Raw genomic sequence first — 22,223 nt, 5'->3', positions numbered from 1 at the left:
ATCTCGGTTTGTGTAAGTCTACTCTGTGATGTTCACACAACGATGAAATTCCGTGCATTTCTCAGAACACATCCCCATCATTAAGCGACACATGACTGTAGTTCCATTTGATGAATGTCTGCTCTGGGCCAGGCACTGTGCTAGGTGATTTATGTACATTATCTTATTTACTCCTCCTTGTAACCCTATGAAATAAGTATTGTTATCTTCAGTTTGATGAGGAAACTGAATCTCAAAAGTTGTTAATTTGCTCAAGGCTACCCAGCTGGTAAGTCTCGGAGGTAGGATTTGAGCCCAAGGCCCTCTGACTCCAAACCCTATGATCTTTGCACTTTACCATGTCACTTCTCCAAGGTGGATCTCTGAGACTGGGGCTCTAGGGAAGTTGACTTCTCAGCAACTGAGGGCCATGTCCCTAATATCCCTTAGCTAGTTCTGCCTCTAGTAAAGAAAGGGCAAACTAATAGTCTCAGCCCGAAGATACTGTGGTAGAAAATATCTCAGCCTGTGCCTAGGAAAACTGGTGCTACCTAACCAAGCTCACAAAAGCAGTTCTTCTACATCTCCCATCTCTCTGACTGCTTTATTTCTCCTTCCCCAGGTTCCTACCTGCCTTCCAGCTACTCTTTCTCCCCATATGGCAGCAAGGTCTCAGGGGGTGAAGATGCCGACAAGGCACGAGCCAGCCCCAGTGTCAGTTGTAAATCCAGCTCAGAGTCCAAAGCCCTGGACATCTTGCAGCAGCATGCCAGTCACTACAAGAGCAAGTCTCCCACGGTAAGGAAGTGCAGTGACACTGGCTGTCATAAAGACCAATGAGGCCAGATCTAGGGTCTGGGAGAAGATGGGCAAGTTCAGGTCCTAACCACAGTGCAGCTTGGCTGACTTGACACGGCTCCACCAGGCACCTCCTTGATTCTTAGGTTCCCCTCTAAGGAGTCATAATGTGGATTCTAGGCATCTGGTTCTCATGTGTGTCTCACAACAGTGCTTTTGTCTCTGTTTTCCTTTCCAGATAAGTGATAAAACTTCTCAGGAGAGAGATCGGGGAGGCTGTGGGGTAGTTGGGGGTGGTGGCAGCTGTAGCAGCGTCGGGGGAGCAGGCGGGGGTGAAAGGAGTGTAGACCGGCCCCGCACCTCCCCTTCCCAGCGCCTGATGTCCACACACCACCACCACCACCACTTGGGGTACTCGTTGCTCCCAGCACAGTACAACTTACCCTATGCAGCAGGTAAGCCTCTTTTCCTCACCTCCTGTCTTTTTGACTCCATCCCAGTACCCTTGCCCACAGAAAGGGGCCCCTGGCAAGAATCCTTTTTTTGGGTGGGTGGAGATTCTAATCTGTCCAGAATCTAGCCTCCTACTGACAGTCATTAAAGCAAATGACATTTATTTCTCCTTGGAGCTTGAGGACTCTCAAACTCCTCCAGAAAATTGGCTTTGATACTCAGAAGAATAAGGAACAGGAGCTCCCACAGCTAAAGAGAAACAAGCAGCTGAAAAAAGAGAGCTTTACTTGGGAAAAAAAGAGGCTTACTCAGCGAGAGAAAGACAATCTGTGTATGACTCCACTCATATGAGGAATTTTAAAACTATGGACCAAGAACAGTTTAGTGGATACCAGGGGAAAGGTGGGGTGGGGGGTGGGCACAAAGGGTGAAGTGGTGCACCTACAACATGACTGACAAACATTAATGTACAATTGAAATTCCACAAGATTGTAACCTATCAATAACTCAATAAAAATAAATAAATAAATAAATAAATAAAGAGGCTTACTATCTAACCCCAGCCACTATATCTGGCCACCTATCAGATTTTTTTCTGTCAGCACCCCAAAATTCAGTGGAGCTAGGAATTTAAGGAGAAACTCCTCCCAGCACCCACCTAGCTGGTAAAGAGAAAGTGCTTATTGGACGGTTCTGGGAGTGCTCTGCTAACATGTCCTCTTTCTCACTCAGGGCTTTCTTCCACAGCCATTGTTGCCAGCCAGCAAGGCTCAACTCCCTCACTCTACCCACCCCCCCGGAGGTGAGATTGGTAAGTAACTTTGTAATTTGGGGTAACACTTAGAGCAGGGATAGTTGATACCTGGATCACAGAATCTCTGTGTAGCCTAGGTGGGGTCAGCAGTCTGGAAACAGTGGAACCCTGGCCAAGCCTCTTATGCAAGTCTCCCATGAAGCCATGTGCATCTGAGAGGAGCTGTGGAACACATATGTCCCCTAGGGAACAGTACCAACCAGCCCTGCAGTTTGTTTTCTGGGAGCGCCACCTTGTGGTTGTTTTGCCATCCAGCTGAGTGCCTGGTCATTTGTCCATGTTTCCCTTGCAGAACACCAAGTGCCCGGATAAAGTCAGCTTCATGGGCCCGGACTGGCTCACCCAAGGAGGTGCTGGAGGCGCCATTTAGACATCAGTTAAATGGTGTTGATCATCCTGTTTGCCGTTCCCATCACGACTGAAGGCAGACGCTTGGCTGTCTCACCTCCACCAGATCCCCGGACTCCCCAACCTTCCCTCTTCCTCAGGAGCTGGAGAGCTGGTACTTAGCAAAAATATTTATTCTCTCGGCCACAGTGACTGTTGTGGCCTCTGTGGAGATGAAGGCACGGGGAGCAACCAGGGGAACATGGCCTCAGCCCAGAGAAGTCCTTGCCCTGTTCTCCAAGCCCCTGGTCAGCTGCTGGAGCAGTACCACACACCCCCGCCCCTCCCGGGGAGGGACCTCCCCAAGCACCGGGTAAGGTCTGAAGATAGCACAGCAGCCATACCCCTCTCACCATCATAACCGCCATCACCAGATTCTGCATCTCCCCAGCGGTTTGGGCCCTGGGAACTGGCAGCAAGTGGAGGAATCGGAATCTCAGGAAAGAAATTGGGGGCTGTTTTCTCTGTAATTGTGAAAACAAGGTCTTCAAATATGAAGACTTCTCCCCTCTCACGTGAGCACATATAAATGCTCAGAGCCTATCCTGGAAAGGAAGACCAAGGCATTTGCCCTAACATGGCCTTGGGCTGCCTGTCAGGCAGAGGGCCAGGGGTCCCAACACCAGCACAGGGCTCCCCAGGGATACTGGGAGTAAGCTGGAGCTGGAGCATGAATGGAGTCTGTGAAAGAGAACCTGCTTCCCCACTCAGTCCTGCTGCTTCTTAGCCCCCAACCCCTTGACCTTTTCTCTCTTCCATCCTAACCCCTTGGTGCCTTTCCCAGGGGGATCCCCATGCTGATCTCTCTTCATCTTTTCCACTGCTTGGCTCTTAAGACTCAGGCAGGTAAAACAGTATTCCCCCTAGCATGGGGAGTTTTGGAGTCTGCCAGGTCACCTTAGGGCAAGGCCCAGAAGGCAGACCCTGGGAGCACCCAGCAGTTCTTAGAGATGTCCTATCCATTCAGCCATCTGAATATCCTCCTCATATAGGGCCACAAATATACACAGCCCAATTCCTCTGTATACGAGTACATGATTTTATATAGCTCAATCTATAACCCCGTGTGTGCCAATATAAGCGTGTTTGTTTGTAATACACGTTTTTGTTTTAGGGGCCATTGACCATGGGAGGTTGTGTTCCTTAGACCCTGGGATAACACATCCAAGCCATTAGTCCTCAGAGCCACAGAGTGTACTCAGTGGAGCTGTGCTTTGCGACAGCAGACATTTCTCTGCTCTCATTAGAAATGCTGTCTCCCAGTCCGGGCTTTATGCTCTTTGTACTGGGAGAGTAATGATGATTTGGTAACTTCATTGGAGTCACTTCTTCCCCAAGGTGTGGGGAGCTTTAGCTCTTACTTTGATTTTGAGGTGTCATCTCTTTGTTCTCCTCCTCTCCTATCTTTCCTTGACCTTCTGGATTGAGAGAGAGATAAAGACTGACAGACACCACCCTAGGCTAGAGAGGGGTATTTGTGACCAGAGTGCCAAAAGTGACCAGTAGAGAGCATGGGCTTGGCTCTGACTCAGTTTGGGGCCTGGAGGTGGAGGACAGTAAGCACAATGCCCAGCTAGACTGCTTCCCAAGATCCCTGGAGCCTTCCTCCAGATAGGCTTAGGATCATTTGCCCAAGAGCAGCCCCTCTGACCTATAGACCTTTCCTCTAGGTTTTCATGTCCTTGTTTTGGTTCAAGTTGGGTTCTGAGGCCTCCCAAAAAAACCCCCACTGTTTTAGACCTCTTAACAGGCACCCAAGGAGCATCCCTTTCCCCCATCATGCCCTCTGCCCCCTCCTGCCCCAGTGGGCAGTGTTCTGAGCAGTGACTTCCCTTTCATCCATGGAAGTAGATGGTGTGGATACCTTCACCCCACCTAACCTGAATCACCCCACCAAGAGGATGACTCTGAATTTCAGTCTGATTATGCCCTCCCAGGCTCCTGTCAGGTAGAGCCAAGGGCCCATCTCTGTTCCTGTTTGTTTTTAAATATTGTTGTGTGTTTTGTATCTGTGGCACTGGCTTATAGCGTGCTCTGTACATATTGTAAAGAAACTGTTTGGAGTAATTTTCTTTCCCATTGGGTAGGCATGGCCTGGCATTCCTGCCCTTTCTGCTTTGTTCTGTAACACAGAGAAGAGGAATTTCTGCATTAGCAGGGCAGCCTTGGGTTCTGCAGATGGGAACAGCTCTTTCTTTGTTTCTTTTCCTTAAAAAGCATTTGGCTCTTTGATCCTTATATCCAGTCTCCCTTGAAGAGTAGGAGCTGAGCTGCCCAAAGGAGCAGGTGAAAGCAACAGTGGCAGGATGGCCTGCCTTTTCCTGATCCCTGATCCTCCTGGTCCCCAATCCTTGCTGGGTCCAATCTTCCCTCCCTGAAATAACACGAAGCAGCGGCAGCAGCAACTGAAGAAATAGAAATCCTTGATGAGTGCTGAGTGAAAGATTTGCTGTCCACTTCCAGCCTCTCTATGTGGGGAGGAAACACAGTTGGGGGTACCTGTGGCACGCATGACCTGGTCCAAAGGATGAGACATTCAGCAAGGATTCCCACACCCCCGCCCCACCCCGAAGCAAAGGCTGGAAAAGTCTGCTGCTAGGGGCTCAGACCACCAGACCAAGACTCTCTCTGAGCCACCCCAAGCCTCTACATAGACATTGTTCATTGGGGCTCCCCAGAGACAAGCTAGAGGGAAAGAGCCTCATCCCCAGGTAGGATAGCCAAGCCTTGGAGAGCTGATCTTTAGGATTTACATCTGCTTCTTCCTTATTTAAGGTGTGCCAGTTCCCTTCATCCCCTTTCCCTGCCTGTACATGTATGTGTACGTGTATGAAATTTCTTTCTCTTACCTCACCCTCTCCACACATCTCAAGGTCAAAGGACCACATGCAGAAGGGTTAAGAGGGCACTCCATGAAATGAAATGGTGATTCTTGAATCTCTTCTCTCCCGGCTCCAAGATGAGGTGGGAGGGTAAGACTGCAGAAGGGCTAGAGAGTTATTGTTATACAGGCTTTGAGGTCACCCATATCACTTATTATCCCATATACCCTATCACCATCTCAGTGTCTACTCTGATGCCCCCAAGATTCAACTGGGCAGCTAGTTGGCCCCATGATTCTGGGCCTTTGTCATTTGTTTTATTACTAGGGCATCCCAGGAAGCTTTCTGCTGATCCTCTGCCATGGGCCCCTCCTGGGATTGAGCCCCTCCCAGGCCCCATCCCCAGCCCCTCCTGCCCCAGCCCACCCGCTTGCCTTGGTGCTCAGCCCCCCATTGGGAGCAGGTTGGGGCGAGCTGGAGGCCCGGGCTGGAGGGGCAGTGTTGCTGTTCATAGCTTTTGTTCCATTGGCGTTGCTCTGTTGGATTTGGATTTAATTTCAGTCTTCCTAATTCTTCCCTTCTGTAAAATGTACATTACCAAGTTCCTTGTTTTTTTATATATATATATAAATATATATATATACAAACTGTACTCTTTTTGCCTTTGTACATTCAGGCAAGAAGAGAAAATAAATCTTTTTAAGAGACAATCACAAATCTGTGAGGGCTGCTGGTTATTTCTCCTGGAGTTTGCTGCTGAGCTGCCTCCTCCTTCCTCTCCACTTTTCCGTTCTCCCTCAGCTTCCTGATCTTCCTGGGCCTGCTCCATATGCATCCTCAGCTCCACTTTCCTTGGCTGATGGCAAGCTGTTGAATCCAATGTCCAGACTAACTGCCCTGCAGCCCTTTCCTGCCCAGCAGTGTTTTCCAGCTTGGCCACTAAGCGGCTTATCCAGGAGCTTTATCCTGTGCCCTGGCCTCTCCTATCTTCCCCCTTAGATCCTGTTCACCAAAGTGGCTTTGGACCCCTGGGTACTCTGGGGCCTGTCTCCTGGAGGCCCTGGCTTTGGACACACCTATGAAACTATGCAGATGGGAGCTCTCTGCCTAAGAATTTGCACTACTTAAACCTGCCTAGGGAGTTAGAACAGATGGTTTTTAGCAATGACTGGGAAACTACCCCCTAACACTCCCCCCCATATTCCAGAGCCCAGAGAATCATTCCTGGCTAGTAGACTCCTATGGCTTGCCCCCTCAGAACAAGGGCTAAGGCTTTATGGGTCAAGAGCATTTGATCAGAATTTCAAAGGGTGGTACATTCTGAAACACAGCCCAACCAAACCATTGTTTGGCCTCTTGAACGTTCTCCTTTTCCTCTGATTTCCTCCTCTCCCTTTTCCCCCCACCTTCTTGCTACTTCTTTTTCTTAATTGGCTTTGGAATTGAAGTATATTTTTAAATTATTTGTTGTATTTATTGAATAAAGTTTTTAACGTCCCTGTTCTTAAATTTAGACTTAGTTTGCCTTTCACATATCTCCCTTGTCCCATCCACCACCCCTCAAAATAGTCCACCTTCTAAGTTGCTTTTTTAATTGGAATGCAACTTTTGGGTACCATGTTTCTTTTCTGTCAGTGGTCTTATCTAGCAAAAGTTTTTCTTTTTGCAAGGGAAATCTTAACTGTACCTGGGTTTCCAATTTAGTCCTTCTAACTCCGACTGTATTAAAGAGGACCCACCAGCAGATGGCAGCAGAATCTCAGGTGTGTTTCCTGTCCACTCCGCCAGCTTTGAGGACAATTAAAGGACTGAGTTTTATCTTGGTTCTTTACCCTTGTCTTGTATATTCTTTGGGTTTGAGTTTAACATCTGAATCCTAAACTGCCTACATTAACTTGGCCATTGTCAGCATCCACATGGATCTCGGTGGCAAATCTCTCACTATAGTGACCATTTTTCAGTCACTGCCTTTATGCTGCCTCTATGGGTTATCTGCTCAGTGGAGGACATCTTCAAGCCGTTATTTCAATTGAGTATCTCTAGGCTCAGACCTTCTCCTAGTACTGTGAGGGGTGGAAGAGCGGAGTTTACATCTTCTAATGAATACCAGGTAAAGTCCAAGGGTAACAAGTTGGCTCAGCATGAAAACACAACTAAGCTCCATACAGGACAATGTAAAAATGGGCCAAAGACCCAGAGAAACAAAGGACTGCCACAGCTTAACAGTAGATAGTTCCAAGGCTGTGGGAGGTGGAAGAACATGCCCAGCACTTTACTTGGGAAAACAGAAGCAAAAGGGAAAAAAATGCTAGTAAGCTTGTGAGAAATTAAAAAAGAACGTAAGATTCTAGCCCCCTCTAGTGCCACTGAGAGCTTATTCATCAGACTGGTGGCACAGGGGAACAGCAGCCATACCTGAGGGCACTGGGCTCCAAACGGAGAAGACTGTCTTCCTAGGGAAGGTGTGTGCTACCTCCTTCAGACGCCTCCAGGAACGGGAATGTCAGGCAGCTCCATGTGAAAGCCAAAACCCAGTTTCAGGACCCAGCCTTCTATATGAAAGGAAGAACTAAGAACGGCTTGAATCCTGAATATAGCCTTTATTCTGGATGAAGCTGATGTGTACAGACCTGTCTCTCTATGGGGCTCTGGCAGTGTCTCCCAGACAGCTAGCAACCCCACATGTTGCAATGTAATGTGGCCCCAGAGACCTCAGCCAGTTGATCTGTCCTGATGCACTGCAGCTTTTTTCCTAAGAACCATGTTTCACACCCCTACTAGGTTAAGCTATAGACTTGTGGTGGTAGGAAGCTGATCCTGTTACAGGAATAAAGAGCAGAACCACCACAACTTTAAATCAGTTTATTGACACAATAACACAACACATTTGCCTCCCTGACACTCCCACCCCCCTCACCCAATCTAGATCTCTCCCTCTTCCTCCCCCCCTTAGAACAAGCTGTTCAGTGAAAACAGAAAAGGGCAGGCCACTTCTACACCCCCCGGTCCCACCCCTAAGCCCTGTGGAACAGGGTCTCAGGCCCTACTCAGAACCTGTTAGAGAGGGAGGGGGGCAGTTAGCACTATACTCAGCCAGGCAACAGATTCCCCCACAACTCCCAGGCCCTGAGTTGCTATTTTTCTTGCTCTGTTCTTTGCGACCCTAGGAAGGAGACACCTTGTGGCCTGGGCCTGCAACCAGGAGCAAGAACTTCTGGCTTTGATTTGAGAATTGGAGTTGGCTACTTATTTTTAAGGCCCAGGCACCCCAAAAAAAGCCCTGGTGGTGGGAGTGAACTTTAGTGCCCCTATTTAAAATGCACTGATAACATTAAACAGATTAAGCCAGCTTAACCAAATGCCAGAATAACATTAAGCTCTAAAGAAGGAGGGGTCAGACCTGCTTTCACCAGGCCAGACACATAATGCACACAGAGAAGCCCCGGTGGAGTGTCAAAAAAACACTTCAAGGACACTGCCCCGGGGCTGAAAAGCCTATACTCAGAAACCCTTGGGGGGGTGACAGGAAGCAAGGAAAGAAAATACACAAGTCTTAAAAACCGAAAAAAAAAGCCCAACAGCAGGGGAACCTGAGCCTGACAGTGCTGCCCAACAGCCCTCCAGGCCTCGCCCCTGGACCCAGACAGTCCCTCCCCATCTAGGCAATGTCCTCCCCTAGGCTAGATAGAGCACATCACACAGCGCAGTTTAAAAAGCTTCTAATGCCAGTTCATAAACATCTTCATTTACTATTGGTGATTACATGTGAATAATATGTTTATACTGTTCTTTATGGAAAACAATTTCAACGAGTCAACTCCAAGAACACAATAGGCAACCTTCACCCTGAGCCCCTCAGCGTCCTTTTCTAGACAGCAAGGAGCCCCCTCCTCTGTCCCAGGGCTGCCTAACTTCCCCTCTTCCCCCACTGTGGCTCTTGGGCAAAGCATCCTTTATGACCGTTAGTCCTCATCGGACAAGTTCTGGTCCAGGGAGTAAACCATGAACATCACATCTGGCCGAGAGGGGACACAGGGATGGCCTGGACGCACAATCTCAAAGCCCAAGAAGCTGAAGGTCTTCAGGAGTGGAGCTGAGGAAGATAAGAGTATAAAAAGGATTCTGATAAGAAACACAAGGGTAGGCTCAAATGGAGGGAAAACCCGAAACAAAGATGGAATAACTAAGCACTAGGCCTTTACTAAAGGACCTTTGGGCACTCCCACCCCCATGAATTCCCAGGGTTTGTATGGCAAGCTCAAGAGCCCCACCCCCACTGCCTAGGAGCCCCCTTCTCCCCTCCCCAGTCTCCCATCGTCTGGGCAGTAGGCTTCAGGCTGCTTTGACTCCTCACCTCTGTCTTCCCGCCCCTTCCTGAAGCAGATGAAGACATAGTTCACTTTCATCTTCTCTTCAGCAAACTCTAGCAGTGCTAACAATCTGCAAGAAACAAAGAAAAGCACTCAGGCCCACCACCATTTCTCTAGACTTCCCACCCACCCCAAAAAAGGGCTTTTCTGAGGCTTACAGCCAGCATTATAAATAGGGAAGCTCCAGGGAGACAGTTCTTCAAGACACCAGGAGCCCTGAGTTTAGGAGGAAAAAAGCCACAATTCCAAAGAAAAATGTTATTGAATTATCTCTTCCTGGAATAGGGGTTCTTCATCTGAAGTTAACACTAACCAACTTAATGCAGTTCACACGACAGTATGGGGCCTAGGAAGAGAACTAGTTTTTCAGGGATCTTCCAAAGTTGTCAAGTTTGATAATGAGAACCTGCCACTGAGAGGGACTCTGGGCCCTAACTCTGCCTAAAAGGATTTCCTCACGAGGCTGGGGCCACTCAAGAGAACTCCGTCCTCAGGACTGTTTCCTCCAAACCTGGCTGCTTGGAGGGCCTTGCCCAATCCAGTGAAATCCCACTGTATCTCTGAGCTTCCTGGCCTTCTGAACAGCAGCACTGTATGGCGGCTCAAGCGGGATTTAACGTCTGCTGAGAAGAGTGAACCATGGGGCCATTAAATGACAGGGATTTGGTTAATGTGATAATGATCTGCTTTAATTATAACCTGGAGCAGGCCTGTTTTACTGGCTAAAAATAACAGGTTACAAAATGGTATCTACTTGGGAAGTCTAGAGCTAGGGGAAAAGGCAGACTCCCTACTCATCTGTTAGCCCCAGTAAGCCTATGCCCTTCTGTGGAATGGGACCTCCTTCCCCGTTTACTCCTTCCCCTTCCCCAGCACTTGCTCCTTACCCTTCTTTGCTCCCATCAGCTAATAATCCATCTGGGATTTCTATAAACAGGCTCTGGCTGGACAGGACTGCATCCCAGGAAGAGACCTTCACCTCGGTGACCTCATACTGGAAGTGGACGATGTGAGGTTTTCCATCGTTCACAGGGAGGTCCTGGGTCACAGTGAGCTTCTCGTCCTGGGAGGAGATCACATCAGAGGACCAGGTCACTTCTGCTTCTGGCCATGTCATAGGCTCCCTAACCTAGGTGGTGCTGGGAGTCCCCTTGGGCCAATCTCAGGGTAGCACAGGATAGAGGGCATGCTAAAAATGTAGAACTGCATGCAGGCTAAATGGAGCCATCACTACTCCTCGGGCACTAAGACCAGTTGATGTCGGCTAAAATCCAGCATGATGGGAAGGGAAATATTTACCAAGTGTCCACTAAGTGCCACATACTGTGCAAGATGCTTTCCCATTTTTCAATCATCAAAACAAGCACTTGCGGTAGGCATTAATATCTCCAATTTTAAATCCGACATACTAGGGGCCCAGAACAATTAAGCAACTGACCCAAGGTTCCACAGCTAGTAAACAGCAGAGTTGAGATTCAAACAAGATCTCCCTGACTCACAAGCCCATCCTTTTCCCCCCAACACCACACTCCTTCCCTTCCCTCTCTGAAAAGGAAACTTTAGAAACAAATGAGGATGTGTGTGCCCAGATCAACCAAAGCTGGCTTCCAGGGAGACTGCAGGGTCCATGTTGTCTCCCTTGGGCACAATCTCAAGAGACCAGAACTCAGCCACCCTGCTACCCATCAAGGCCAGTCTTAGGGAGAAGCTAAACCATCTTCTGGGCCTCAATCACAGAGATTAAAAGGCAGCAAAGGGCTGGTTGCCCACCCCGGCCCAGATCACTCTCCGCGTAGATTCCCAGGGTTCTCTACAGTTCCTGGATTGTGCCTTATGCTGCCAGTGTGACAGGTGACTGAGATGCAAGGCCCCTGTCTGCTTACCACTCACCTCCACATGACCCTGCCCCACCTCCATCAAGCTGGTAAGGGAGAGAAATCAGAATGCCCAAGGGTCAAGGACAATGGGAAAACTGCTCCTCCTGGCCCTTGGTATTTCTCAAGAGAAACTGAGGAGCAGCACCAGAAAGAGCTCTCGCACCCCTCCCATTCACCATCCTCCCTCCCACTCAGGACCCTAAAGTGCGAAGATGGCAGAGTGTTTGCTTGGTGCTGATAACTTCCTTCTAGTTCTCTCCAAAAGCCACAGAGCAGCCCGAGTTGAAAGAGTCCTTCCCAATCCCCCTACTGGCCTGGCCTAAGAGAAAACTAAAGAAAGTGATTACTGCCCTTCAACAGCAGTTCAGTGCAGTGTGAGAACACACTGCTCCAAGCCTTCCACCCCAGAGTCCTCCTTACCTTATATATTAGAGCTGAGAGAGAAGGATCCCTGCCGCCCCCTCGCCCACCGGGGATCTTCGACAGTGGGTGAGGGGCATCAGGAGCACCACAGAGGCCCTGGAACAATGTGCCTGCAGCACTGGAGCTGGGGACAGTTACTCAAAGGCAAAATACTACTGCAAGAAACAGAGAAGGTGAGACAGTAAACACCAAGACTTGAAGACTGAACTCCACATCCACCCCAACCCCTGCCCTGGCTCTCCCTAACAAATGCTCTAAGGCTCCAACACTGCCCCAGTCCTTTCAGCTTCAGCTTTCAGAACTACTGTTCTCTTAAAGGGCAGGAACCCACCATCCTACAGACGCATAGGGAGTCCCAGAAGGGCCAAGGGATTCCAGGTGGACATGTCTGACCAAAGGAGCACCTGTCAAACATCAAACATATCTCTGTAGTGCTGGCAGACCATGGGAGGAACCAGATCCTGGCCTGCCTGCTTGGCCTGGAGCCCTGTACCCCCACCAACACCTTTACCCCAACAGTGCCTCAATACCAATGTGGCAGAATTGCAAAGCCTACACAATCATTTCATGCTGGACAGGCATATGGGCCTCAGGAAGTCATGTGGGCTGGATACTGAGTCCCTAAGAAACTCCCAAGATAACTTTTCCAATGATGGCCTTCTCCCTGATCAACAAAGGAACTGGACAAGAAATCACCCAGATCCCTCTAGAGTCAAGAACTGAATTAAATCCAGGGATTTAGCTGCCAGAAAGGAGGTGCACTATAGTAGAGTATTATGGTGTCAGAGTTTGTCCATGGTGTGCCACCAAATGCTGGGCCTCCTTGCCCTTTGCTAGAATATGATCTAGGCATGGGAGTTTAGGTAATACTGCTGTGGTCAGAATGGACACTCAGGTGCATGTGCACTGGCGGGGGGTGGAGGGAGGTTGGGGCTTTGCTGGAAGGAGCTATACATGCTGGGACCTGAGTAAGGAAGGCAATAATCAGATGAATTACAGAGGATGAAAGGCTCCTAAAGCAGCTCCCTGTCACCTCCAGGTGTGTGCCCTTAGTGCCACCATGATTTTTAGGTGGACCCAACAAACCTGTTCCACTGCCTTCTCTGAATCCAATTTAGTGGCTCCCTAGGCTGAGATGTAGTTCACTCCACCGGCTGAGGGCAAGTGAAACGAGGAAAGAGGTAAATTGTCTGTGCATGTACACAATGACTCAGCAATAGGCTTGTCCTACAGCCCCAACACGCCAGCCTCAGGGCAGCTGGAATGCAATGGATAACTTGGGAGGCTGTTGGACTGATGTGCTGGAGCCAGCTCCTACAACTGTGCATTCTTCCCCACTGTGTGTTTAGTGATGTCATGTTGGTAGCTTGAATCAGCCAGGGGGTAGTATTTACACCACAGAAATCAGTAAATGCTAGAAATCAAGGCTTTTTTTCTTGAAAACTAGTTGTAAAATAACGTGAGGCACCATTCTTCACACTGTCCTTTGCTTTATATGACATGGCATGCCAGATTTGAGTTCTTCACTTAGGTTCAGAGTGACAGAACAGAACTCACACCTAACATGGCAATGGTACAATAACCAAATGGGCAGCCCACTAAAACTCTGAGTACTGAAACCTGTATGAGCATTCCAGCTGAGACAGGAAGTCCAAACCCATCACTGCTCTAGCTCGGCTCCTCTTTCTCTCAAGGATTTCAACTAGGGGCCTGAAATTACACACGGAAATTTCACTGGGAGATGGGAGTTCCCAGGGCAGTGTCAGTGGGCCTGGAGCAGCATCAGCGCCTGAGAGTGATAACCACATAGGCCGCCTCCTGCCTCCTGCCTCCTGCCTCCTCTGGAAAGCCTCAGGGCATCCTCAGCCTGCCTACTTTTGGCCTTACCAACAGCTACTAGCAGAAGGGGCATGACAGAGGACTACGCTACTGTTTTCAAGGATGAGACTGATTTCCTGGGGCGGCGGGGAATGATCCCTTCCAATGTGTTAAGGAATAGAATAGAGTGTCCAGGCCAGAAAAAAATGACAAGGGTGGAGGCTTCCCCAAGCAAAGGCACACATATGCCCCACATGACCTGATTCCCTTCCTGTTTCCTAGAGACCACTTCAGGTCTCTGTTGAGGTTCCTGCTGGAGCACCAGGAAGGCTGCGGCACTGGAGAAAACTGAGCAAACCTCCTCTAGGCTAAATAGATGAGATGTAGCTTTGTATACCAGGAGAAGTGCATGGGTTCACAAAACAACCAAATCACCAAGGCCCCTGCAGTTCTAGAATTATGGTGCTAACTCACTTAAACTTCAGACTCCTACTTACAGAGAAATGATTCCTCAACAGTCTTTAGATGGGAGAACTACATTCAACCCCTGACCTGCATTTCAACCATTATCTTGATTCCGAGCTAATTTTTACTTGGAAATGGCAGAAACAATGGGGCCAACCCATCGAAAAGATCAGAATGAGGTAGGTTTCCTTTTTTTAGATTCAGAATCCCCTTTGTCTTCCCAGAAATAATCCCTAGAGCCTGCCCTGTGTCCAGCACTAATCTATGAGCTCCTGATATTGCTCGTGTCCTGATCTCGTTCCTCTTCAAATAAATGCAAGAAGGCTATTTCACGGTAACAAATCATTCACTTCCCCACTCTCGCATACAGGGATCTTGAGACTACTTTCCTCCTCCCCGTCCACCAAAGTCTGCACGAAAAAGCAAGTGTGTGTGTGAGTGGGGGTGGAAGAGTGTTTCAGGCCCCCACCATGGAATCCAGTTCCAGCTCTCTAAGAGAAACAGCTGGGGTTTGGCATAAGCTTAGTAGATAGTAGATCACAATCCATAATTATCTTCATCGTCTATCATAAAATGGATCTGTTTTTAGTTACATGCTCTGAATGGAAAATTGCTTCTCTTTCAAAAAAAGAAATTGCTAATTGTTATTTCTGAAGTGAGAAGGGAAGGCAGATGGGTACATCCATGTGGTGGTTAAAGAAATCAAGGGACATGAAAATGTCCAGAAATGGCTTTCTCTTCTTGTGTTGGCTTTAGTGTACAAAATGGTATTATGTCAAAATATGCCACCAACATCAACAGTGAATACTAGAGGAAACTTAAACACAGAGAAAGTGGCTTCTAAACACAAGTCTTCCTATCACAAGATCCAAACCAGGTTAGGTTTCATATTCAGTTCAGTCGTGTTTCTACTGGCTCCAATGCCCAGCTTTTTCCTTTCCTGCTCACTCTCCACTGGGGGGCAGGCATGGTTTAATCTCTACCACCAAAAGGATGATTTAAGCAGCTCAGTCTAGAAGCTGAAAAGATCAGGCTGATTAAGGAGAATCAAATCTATCAGACTAAACCCAAACATCCAGCTAGGCTGGTCCTGCTGTTAGAGGAGAAGAAAAAAATACAGCATGCTGGAAATGAGGGCGTCAGGTATCCAAGTTAATTCGGAAGAGAGATGGGAGATTAGAGCTGATCTGTTAGTGCCTTTTATTTTCTCAGTTGTTATCAGACATTCCCTTGGAAGCACTCCTAAGGATACGTATGAGTGCCACTGACATATCACGTCCTGCGGCCTCTCACTTAAAGCATTCTGAAAAACTTGTCTGAAATGCCCTTAGCAGGTTATAATTTCATACACTGGCTACAGAGAGGCAGTGTATGCAGCAGATATATTGCTGGGGAATGTTCCTGGTAAATCAAATTTTTATAATTCAAATCTTATTTTTAAATCTCTAGGGATCTTACTATTTAAAGGAAGTAATATCAAATCTCTTGATAAAGGATCTCCTGTTAAACAATCACTTCCAGTTGACTTTGTCAGTTCTGATTTTTATATTTAGTTTGCTCAAAGCAGGGTATAGCCTACTACACAGGGTAGAGATTTAATATAAAAGTAATTCTGTGGGGGCCGGCCCCGTGGCCAAGTGGTTAAGTTCGCACGCTCTGCTCCAGTGGCCCAGGGTTTCGCTCGTGGGAAGGCTGGGCGCGGACATGGCATTGCTCATCAGGCCGGGCTGAGGCGGCATCCCACATGTCACAACTAGAAGGACTTACAACTAAAAATATACAACTATGCACTGGGGGCCTTGGGGAGAAAGGAAAAATTTTTTTAAATTTTAAAAAAGTAATTGTGTGACTAACTTGCATTCAGCTACATCTAACAAATACCTGAATTCATATTCCCCTTGATATACTTTTGATCATGTTTCATTTGAATCAGCGGCCTGAGCTTGTTCAAGTCTGCACCCTTTCTGATTTCCATTACCTGGTCAGAGGCCCTTAGTATAACCTACCTCGTGGTATCAAGTGAAAAGATAAAAACCACATTCCCAAACATTCTATCTCACCCCCCTTTTTCAACTTCTGACCCATTCCTGTCTCAGGCCCTGCCTCAAACAACACTCTCTCATAAACTTCCCTCACATAAACTGCTTTTACTGAGACTAGGATGGTCTCTGATGACTAATCCCTATGCCAATAGGGACCAATCCAGGGCTGCCATCACACTTAACTAAAAAGAAACAGGAAGAAAGGTGGGAGGTGATGGCCACCTCCAGTCTAGTTGTGACCATAGCTGATTTCCAGCTGCCAATTTCCCCAGGAAAGGGGCCCTGGTCAGATACCAGGCATAAGACATTTCACTAGGGCTGTTCTGTGTGCCAAAGGGAGTCTACTTGCTAAGCAACATTATAAAGAAAATGACATCACCACTTTGAATCACAGACTGAAAGCAAAACTGGGTTTTGGTTGATTCTCCACAAGAAACACACTTAGCTTGGCAGCTAGAATATCTGTGCCTCTGAGGTTTGCTCATCTTATTACACAGCTGATATTGGTACATCTTCCACCAAAGGTAGGCAAAACCACCGGTGCTACCAGAGGTGGGTGGATAGCTAGGTAATCATGCTTTACAATAAGACCTTAATTTTACACGTTAGATACATTTTAAGTACCGCAAGCTAGTTAGTAAGCTCATCACCCAGGTCCAGCCTCTCTTCCCAGGGTAGAATTACCTCATTGTTTATACAGTATCAAAGGCCTAGGAAATTTTCATAAGGTTTTATCTTGTACAAAGCGTTTTAATTCTTCTGTTGCTAATAGGAAACTACCTGTTTTGTTCACTCCAAGTAACAAAATTCTTTCTCACCTACTTGGCCATTTCTGGTCTACAGCTTTCAATGAGGCTTCATAGCCTTCCAAATCATGGCACCAACTTGAATCAACACCACGTACTGTTTCAACAAGGGATAAATTACTTTTTTTTTCTAGAAATGCACATATGTAACATCCCTCTACCCCACTCCTCAGTCCCCTTTTTTATATTTCTGAGCAGTTCTGAGGCTAAATTTAGATTTCTTGGCAGAGTGAAGAATTACTATTATTAGTCCACACTGCTTTCTTCTGAAGCATACCTCCAGTTTGGGGGGATTCCTGACTACAGTAGGAGTCTCTTTCTCTCTGTGGGATGGCCTTGAAGGCACATGACAGGAAAACTTGCTCTCCCTACCACCCCACCCCCAACAAGCCATAGTGCCATTAAATAAGGAATAACCAAAACCAAATTCTTTGGGAGACAGAAATTCCATTATTCAGGGAACGAGTCAGTGAAGATGCTCAGGGTAGCTCTTATGTGCTCTTGTGTCCTGCCCACGCCCCAGAAAAACCACCTGTAGAACCAAATGCTTCTCCTCAAAGCCCATAAGACACAAATTGATTATCATGTGGCTATCAAGCCAGGGTGAGCTCTTCTCCATATGCTGTACTGTCACAAGGTACGGAGGAAGCCCTAGACAGAGACTGTCTTCCTCCCCCAACAAATCCAGGGAGAGAAAGATTGTGAAGCTTCATTTCCTGGGATTTAAACCTCATGTTCAAAACCCATAATAAAAGTGCTTGAACTTGTGTCTCCTTCCCTCACCTACCATCAGGAATTTTGACATTTTGGAGGTACTAATCAGAACAAAATTGGAAAGGAAGAGCCTTGTTTTCAAAACATACTGCCGGCTCCTCTGCAACTATTTCTTCCAGGAAACCAAGCCTCCACCTCTTGAGTATTTCACTGGAGCCAGGGAAGCTGGAAAGCCCATCCCCCACCCAATGGGAGCTAAACTCCCAGCCAGCTTACCCCCTCGGCGGATACAAAACACCGAGAACACTGACTGGGAAGAATATCCGGCTGTTATCCAGATCCCTAGTTACGGCTTTACCAGGATTCCTTTTAGAAAGTTAGGGGCAGGCCAGAGGAGGCTGGGAAACATGCTATGGAAAAAGGATTGCCATAACTCAAAGAAACCAGACACCTTGCACACACCACCCCACCCCCAGGCCAAAGTGGAGGAGCCTGATCCAAGTCCTTGCTCCTGCCCAGGCCCTGGCAAGCCAGCTGGCTCCTCCCTCCACCTGCCTTTCATACAGCCAAACCCCTCAAATTACCAACACCCTAAGCAAGGGCCCTGGAGACAAGCAAGCCTGTTTTGCCACTTAGGAAGCTGGAAGGAATCTTCAAGTTAGGCGAACCCAACCTCCTCTTTTTACATGTAAGCACACTGGCTAGCCAGAACTAGAACTCAGGTCTCTCAACCTCAGTCAGCGAAGATCCTTATGTGTTCGTCCCAAGTGCTCAACTCTCAGGGCTCAGCAGGCAAAGGAATTGGCACCCAGACCAGTTCAGTCTGGAGGACTTCAGAAAATGCCTGCTGAGACCACATCACCTTCCAAACCCCACTGAGGAGACAAAAATATAAGAAGAGGAAAGAAAATCCATCTCACATACCCCTTTCATGGGTTGTTCAGTAGGTTCCTCTGCTTCCCTCCACCCCTGTACTTCATCCTGCCCTCTCTCATACCTGTTGTCTACCCTCAGCACACAGCCTTCTTCACAATTAACACCTTTTGCATCCAGCACCATCCAAGTATACATCCACCTCCACCTTCTCAGCTCCAGAGGGGGTGGGTTAGAGAAGATGGAATAAAAGAGGGGACTGCAAAGGGAAATGGATATGGAGAGTCTCGGAAAAGGAAACTGTAACAACAGAATGGGACTGTAGGTAAAGAGGGCTTGGGAGGTGGGGATAATGGATCAAATAGAACCATAACACAACAGGAAATGAGAAGTGAATTTTCTCTCTGCATGTAGGGAAGAAATGGGAGTATGGGAGACATAAGAATCTGAGAATTAAGGGAAGAAAATGGCTAATAGCTGAGAACTGTGTGACTCGAGGTAGGAGAATTTAAGAGGCTGTGGTGGGTATTTTGGATGTTTCTGGATAGTACCTAGGAGAAAAAGACTAAGAAATCCCTAAGAAAAAGCCTTTTTCAGTAGAGAAAAGGCTGACACCCACTAAAGGAATATGATGGGAGGGGCTTTCTGGGGGCTGGGGTGTAAGAGGAGGCAGTGCTTCTCAACCCTGTCTGAACATTAGAAAGAATTACCCAGGGAACTTTAAAAACATATACCAATAATCAGGCCTCACCCTCGGCCAATTACAGCAGATCTTTGAAGGTAGGGTACAGGGAGTGATTTTTCAAATGTGCAGCCAGGGTTGAGAAACACTGAGATACAAGAAAAGCTGAAAACCTAGCTGGATTATTTAAGGATGGTGCTGCTAAAGGACTGGGAAATGGCAAGTTAGAGACCATTTTGGTGAGGAGGGAGCCCAAGTTTGAGAGGAACCTTAAGTGGTAGTTAGAGCCCTATGTGAAGAAAAGCAATAAGGAAGGCTATGTTGGCAAGAGGAACTAAAGCCTAGTTTTGGATAGGCCACGGCACAATTTAAGGAGGATTTGCAGGGAATCAATCTACTTGCAAAACAATGAGGCCCCAGTGAGGGGAAGAGACCATAAGGCCAAATCTGGGGACAAAGTGTCTGGTGTGGGGAACTAACGAGCTTCAGACTCATTTTGGCGGGGGCAGCAACAAGTCTACGGAAAAAATGAGGAAGAGAATTAGACCCAAATTGCAAATGGAAGCCATTCTGATGTATAAGAAACAACTGCGGTGAAAAATTGTGGGGAATCAGGAAATTATGAAACAGTTTCAAAGAAGATTTTGGGGCAGAAATATGGGATATGTTTGAGGGAGGGATAGATGACAAGGGCTGCCTTGGAAAAAAAAAGAGGAGAGGTGAAGAGAGGAAAACTGAAATGCTGAATTCTGCCTAGTTTGGCCAGGGGGAAGTATAGTGATGCCAGTTTATAAAACCACTGGTGCTCAGTTTCAGAAAGATGTGCACCCTTTCTCTCCAATTAACAGGGGAAGGCTGGGGTCTGGTTTTGAGGGAGGAAACTTGCAAAGGCCCAGCGTTTAGAGTATGGGGTCTGATTTGAAGGCACCGGAGGTTCAGGGAAAGAGGGCAGGCCTTCGGTAGAAGCAGGGTGGGCTGAGTTCTGTGATCTAATGATCTAAAGATGGGGTTCAGTTAAGATGGGAGGAGTAAGAGTAAAGATGAGTTCCAGTTGAGAGAAAGTGTTTAAAGGGTAGGAGTGTTTAGAAGAGTATTGGGGGTAACCCCATTATGGGAATAGGATGGAGGACGGAAGTCAAGTTCAACGTGTTCGAGAAATAAAAGGAATGAGGGTGGGAGTCAGGGAAAATGGGGCCGAACTGGGAAAGCGGTGTCAAGGGAGGAGGGATGGGAAAAGATGAAGCTGGAGTGAGAGACCAAGGGGACGGCTGGGCATCGCTGTAAAGACTATTAGGGCTGAGGAGAGCGGCAGAGGGTAATGGGTGGGGGTAAAGGGTTCAGTTGAGAACTGAAGGATGGAGTCCGACTGGGGGGCGGGAGCAGTGAGAAGAGAGGGGTCCGGTCAGAGGGTGCAGTTTGAATTAGGGAAGGAATTCAAAAGATTGGGTTAAGTGACTCAAAGGGAGAGGAAGAAAGATTTGGGGAAGATGGGAAACAATCTGGAGAGTCTGGATGAGGAAGAAAGCCCAGTTTGGGGAATGGGGCACCGTTCGGCGGGGCCGAATGGAAATGGGGACTTGATTGTAAGGTTGGGTCCGGGTTTGTGCGGGCTTTACCGGAGAAGGAGGCCCGGATGAGGGGGATGGGCCGGGCTAGAGGGAGGGGGCTAAAGGACGGAAGGAGGCCTCATTGCGGGGCTGGGGATCCGACTGAGGTGGCAGAAGTGGAGAAGGGACCCAGTGGGGGGGCAGATGGGGCCCCGTTGGGGGGGCGGGGACCCGCTGGATTATGGGGGAGGAGGCCCTCTGGAGCAGATGAGGGGCGGGTGGGGGCGGGGAGCCTGGGCCGGGCCGTTACCTGTCCTGGGTGTTTATCATCCTCGGCGGCTCTGCTCAGGGTGGGAGGAGGCGGCGCAGGGAGTGGGTAGGTGGATGAGTGGGTGGGTGTGGGGTCGCGCGCGCGCGGGGCCGATCTCTGCGGGCTAAGTCCCTGTCAGGCCGCGGGCCCAGAGCCCTCCTCCTGCCTCAGCGAGCGCCTGCCTCCAACTGACCCTCCCCGGCCGCCGCCGACGCCGCCGCAACCGCCCCGCCCCCCGAGTGCCTCATCTGCATAGCCCCACCCCAGCGCCGCGCGGTGTCCTGGGAAACTGGGGCCCACAACAAAGGGCAAAGCACCTCCCCGCCTCCCCGCCTCCGCGCAGGCGCACTTGGTGCCGGTAGCCAAGGTCGGGAGCGTAGGTTGGGGGTACCGTTGTGGAGTTGTGAAGGGTGAATGCGGTCGTGGTCGTAGCTTCAAGGCCCGGAAGATGCTTTTTAGTGTTTTCTGAGCATTGACCCAACCTAGTCCTCGCCTCTACTCCTCGTTTGCGAGGGGCCGAGCAGGGAAGTGTCGTTTGTAGGCCCTGGGAGGATATTTTATTAAACAAAACAAAATCAGAAATCTAGGAGGACTGACTACACACATATTAGCTCCATTCCCAGACTGAGCCCAGGCCTACAGAGCTCAGCTGCCTCAGTTCATAATGCAGATCAATAACCTCAGCTGTCAGCTGAGATCAACACTCTGCTCCCTGAAAACATAGCTCAGGTCAATGGTCACCGTCTGACCCTGGCTGGTAGTCATCTGAAGCCAAATCTCTGTGGGTCAGGATCACAGTCACCTGACAGCAGTGATGGAAAGTACCATCACCAACTTGTTCACAGTCACTTTAGATCACAATCACGAAGTCACTTCTGTTCACTAACCCTGCTGGTCATTATCACAGATCAATGACAACAAGTCATAATCACTGGTGCACAGACCCCTCAGATCACAGTCATTGCAGGCCACCATCACAGGCACTTCCACACAATCATCAAAGCTCCCAACTCTCTGTTCATAGTCAATCCAGACTGCAAACC

At 48.4% G+C, this 22,223-nt stretch overlaps 2 protein-coding genes across 5 annotated transcripts in view; one reads left to right on the top strand and one right to left on the bottom strand.

Annotated features, from left to right (window-relative positions):
* Positions 1-6,762, top strand: part of ZNF609 (zinc finger protein 609) — a 208,179-nt gene extending 201,417 nt beyond the window's left edge. For all 4 annotated transcript variants that reach the window (XM_023655464.2, XM_023655459.2, XM_070234694.1 and 1 more), the window contains 4 exons: positions 602-777; positions 1,016-1,232; positions 1,963-2,041; positions 2,337-6,762. In XM_023655464.2, coding sequence (XP_023511232.1) covers positions 602-777; positions 1,016-1,232; positions 1,963-2,036 — 467 coding nt within the window. In that variant the 3' untranslated portion in view covers positions 2,037-2,041; positions 2,337-6,762. The remainder of the gene's footprint in view (positions 1-601; positions 778-1,015; positions 1,233-1,962; positions 2,042-2,336) is intronic.
* Positions 6,763-9,182: 2,420 nt separating this feature from the next.
* Positions 9,183-21,370, bottom strand: OAZ2 (ornithine decarboxylase antizyme 2). The gene is given in 5 exon segments (NM_001130486.2): positions 9,183-9,346; positions 9,608-9,693; positions 10,511-10,686; positions 11,921-12,078; positions 21,181-21,370. Coding segments are annotated over 5 exon segments (570 nt in total). The 5' UTR covers positions 21,201-21,370; the 3' UTR covers positions 9,183-9,215.
* Between the last annotated feature and the right edge of the window lie 853 nt (positions 21,371-22,223).

This window comes from Equus caballus, chromosome 1 (genome assembly GCF_041296265.1).
Source record: "Equus caballus isolate H_3958 breed thoroughbred chromosome 1, TB-T2T, whole genome shotgun sequence".
NCBI classification, from domain to species: Eukaryota; Metazoa; Chordata; class Mammalia; order Perissodactyla; family Equidae; genus Equus; species Equus caballus.
Note: the sequence above shows the minus strand (reverse complement) of the source record. Positions and strands in the feature narration are given on the sequence as shown.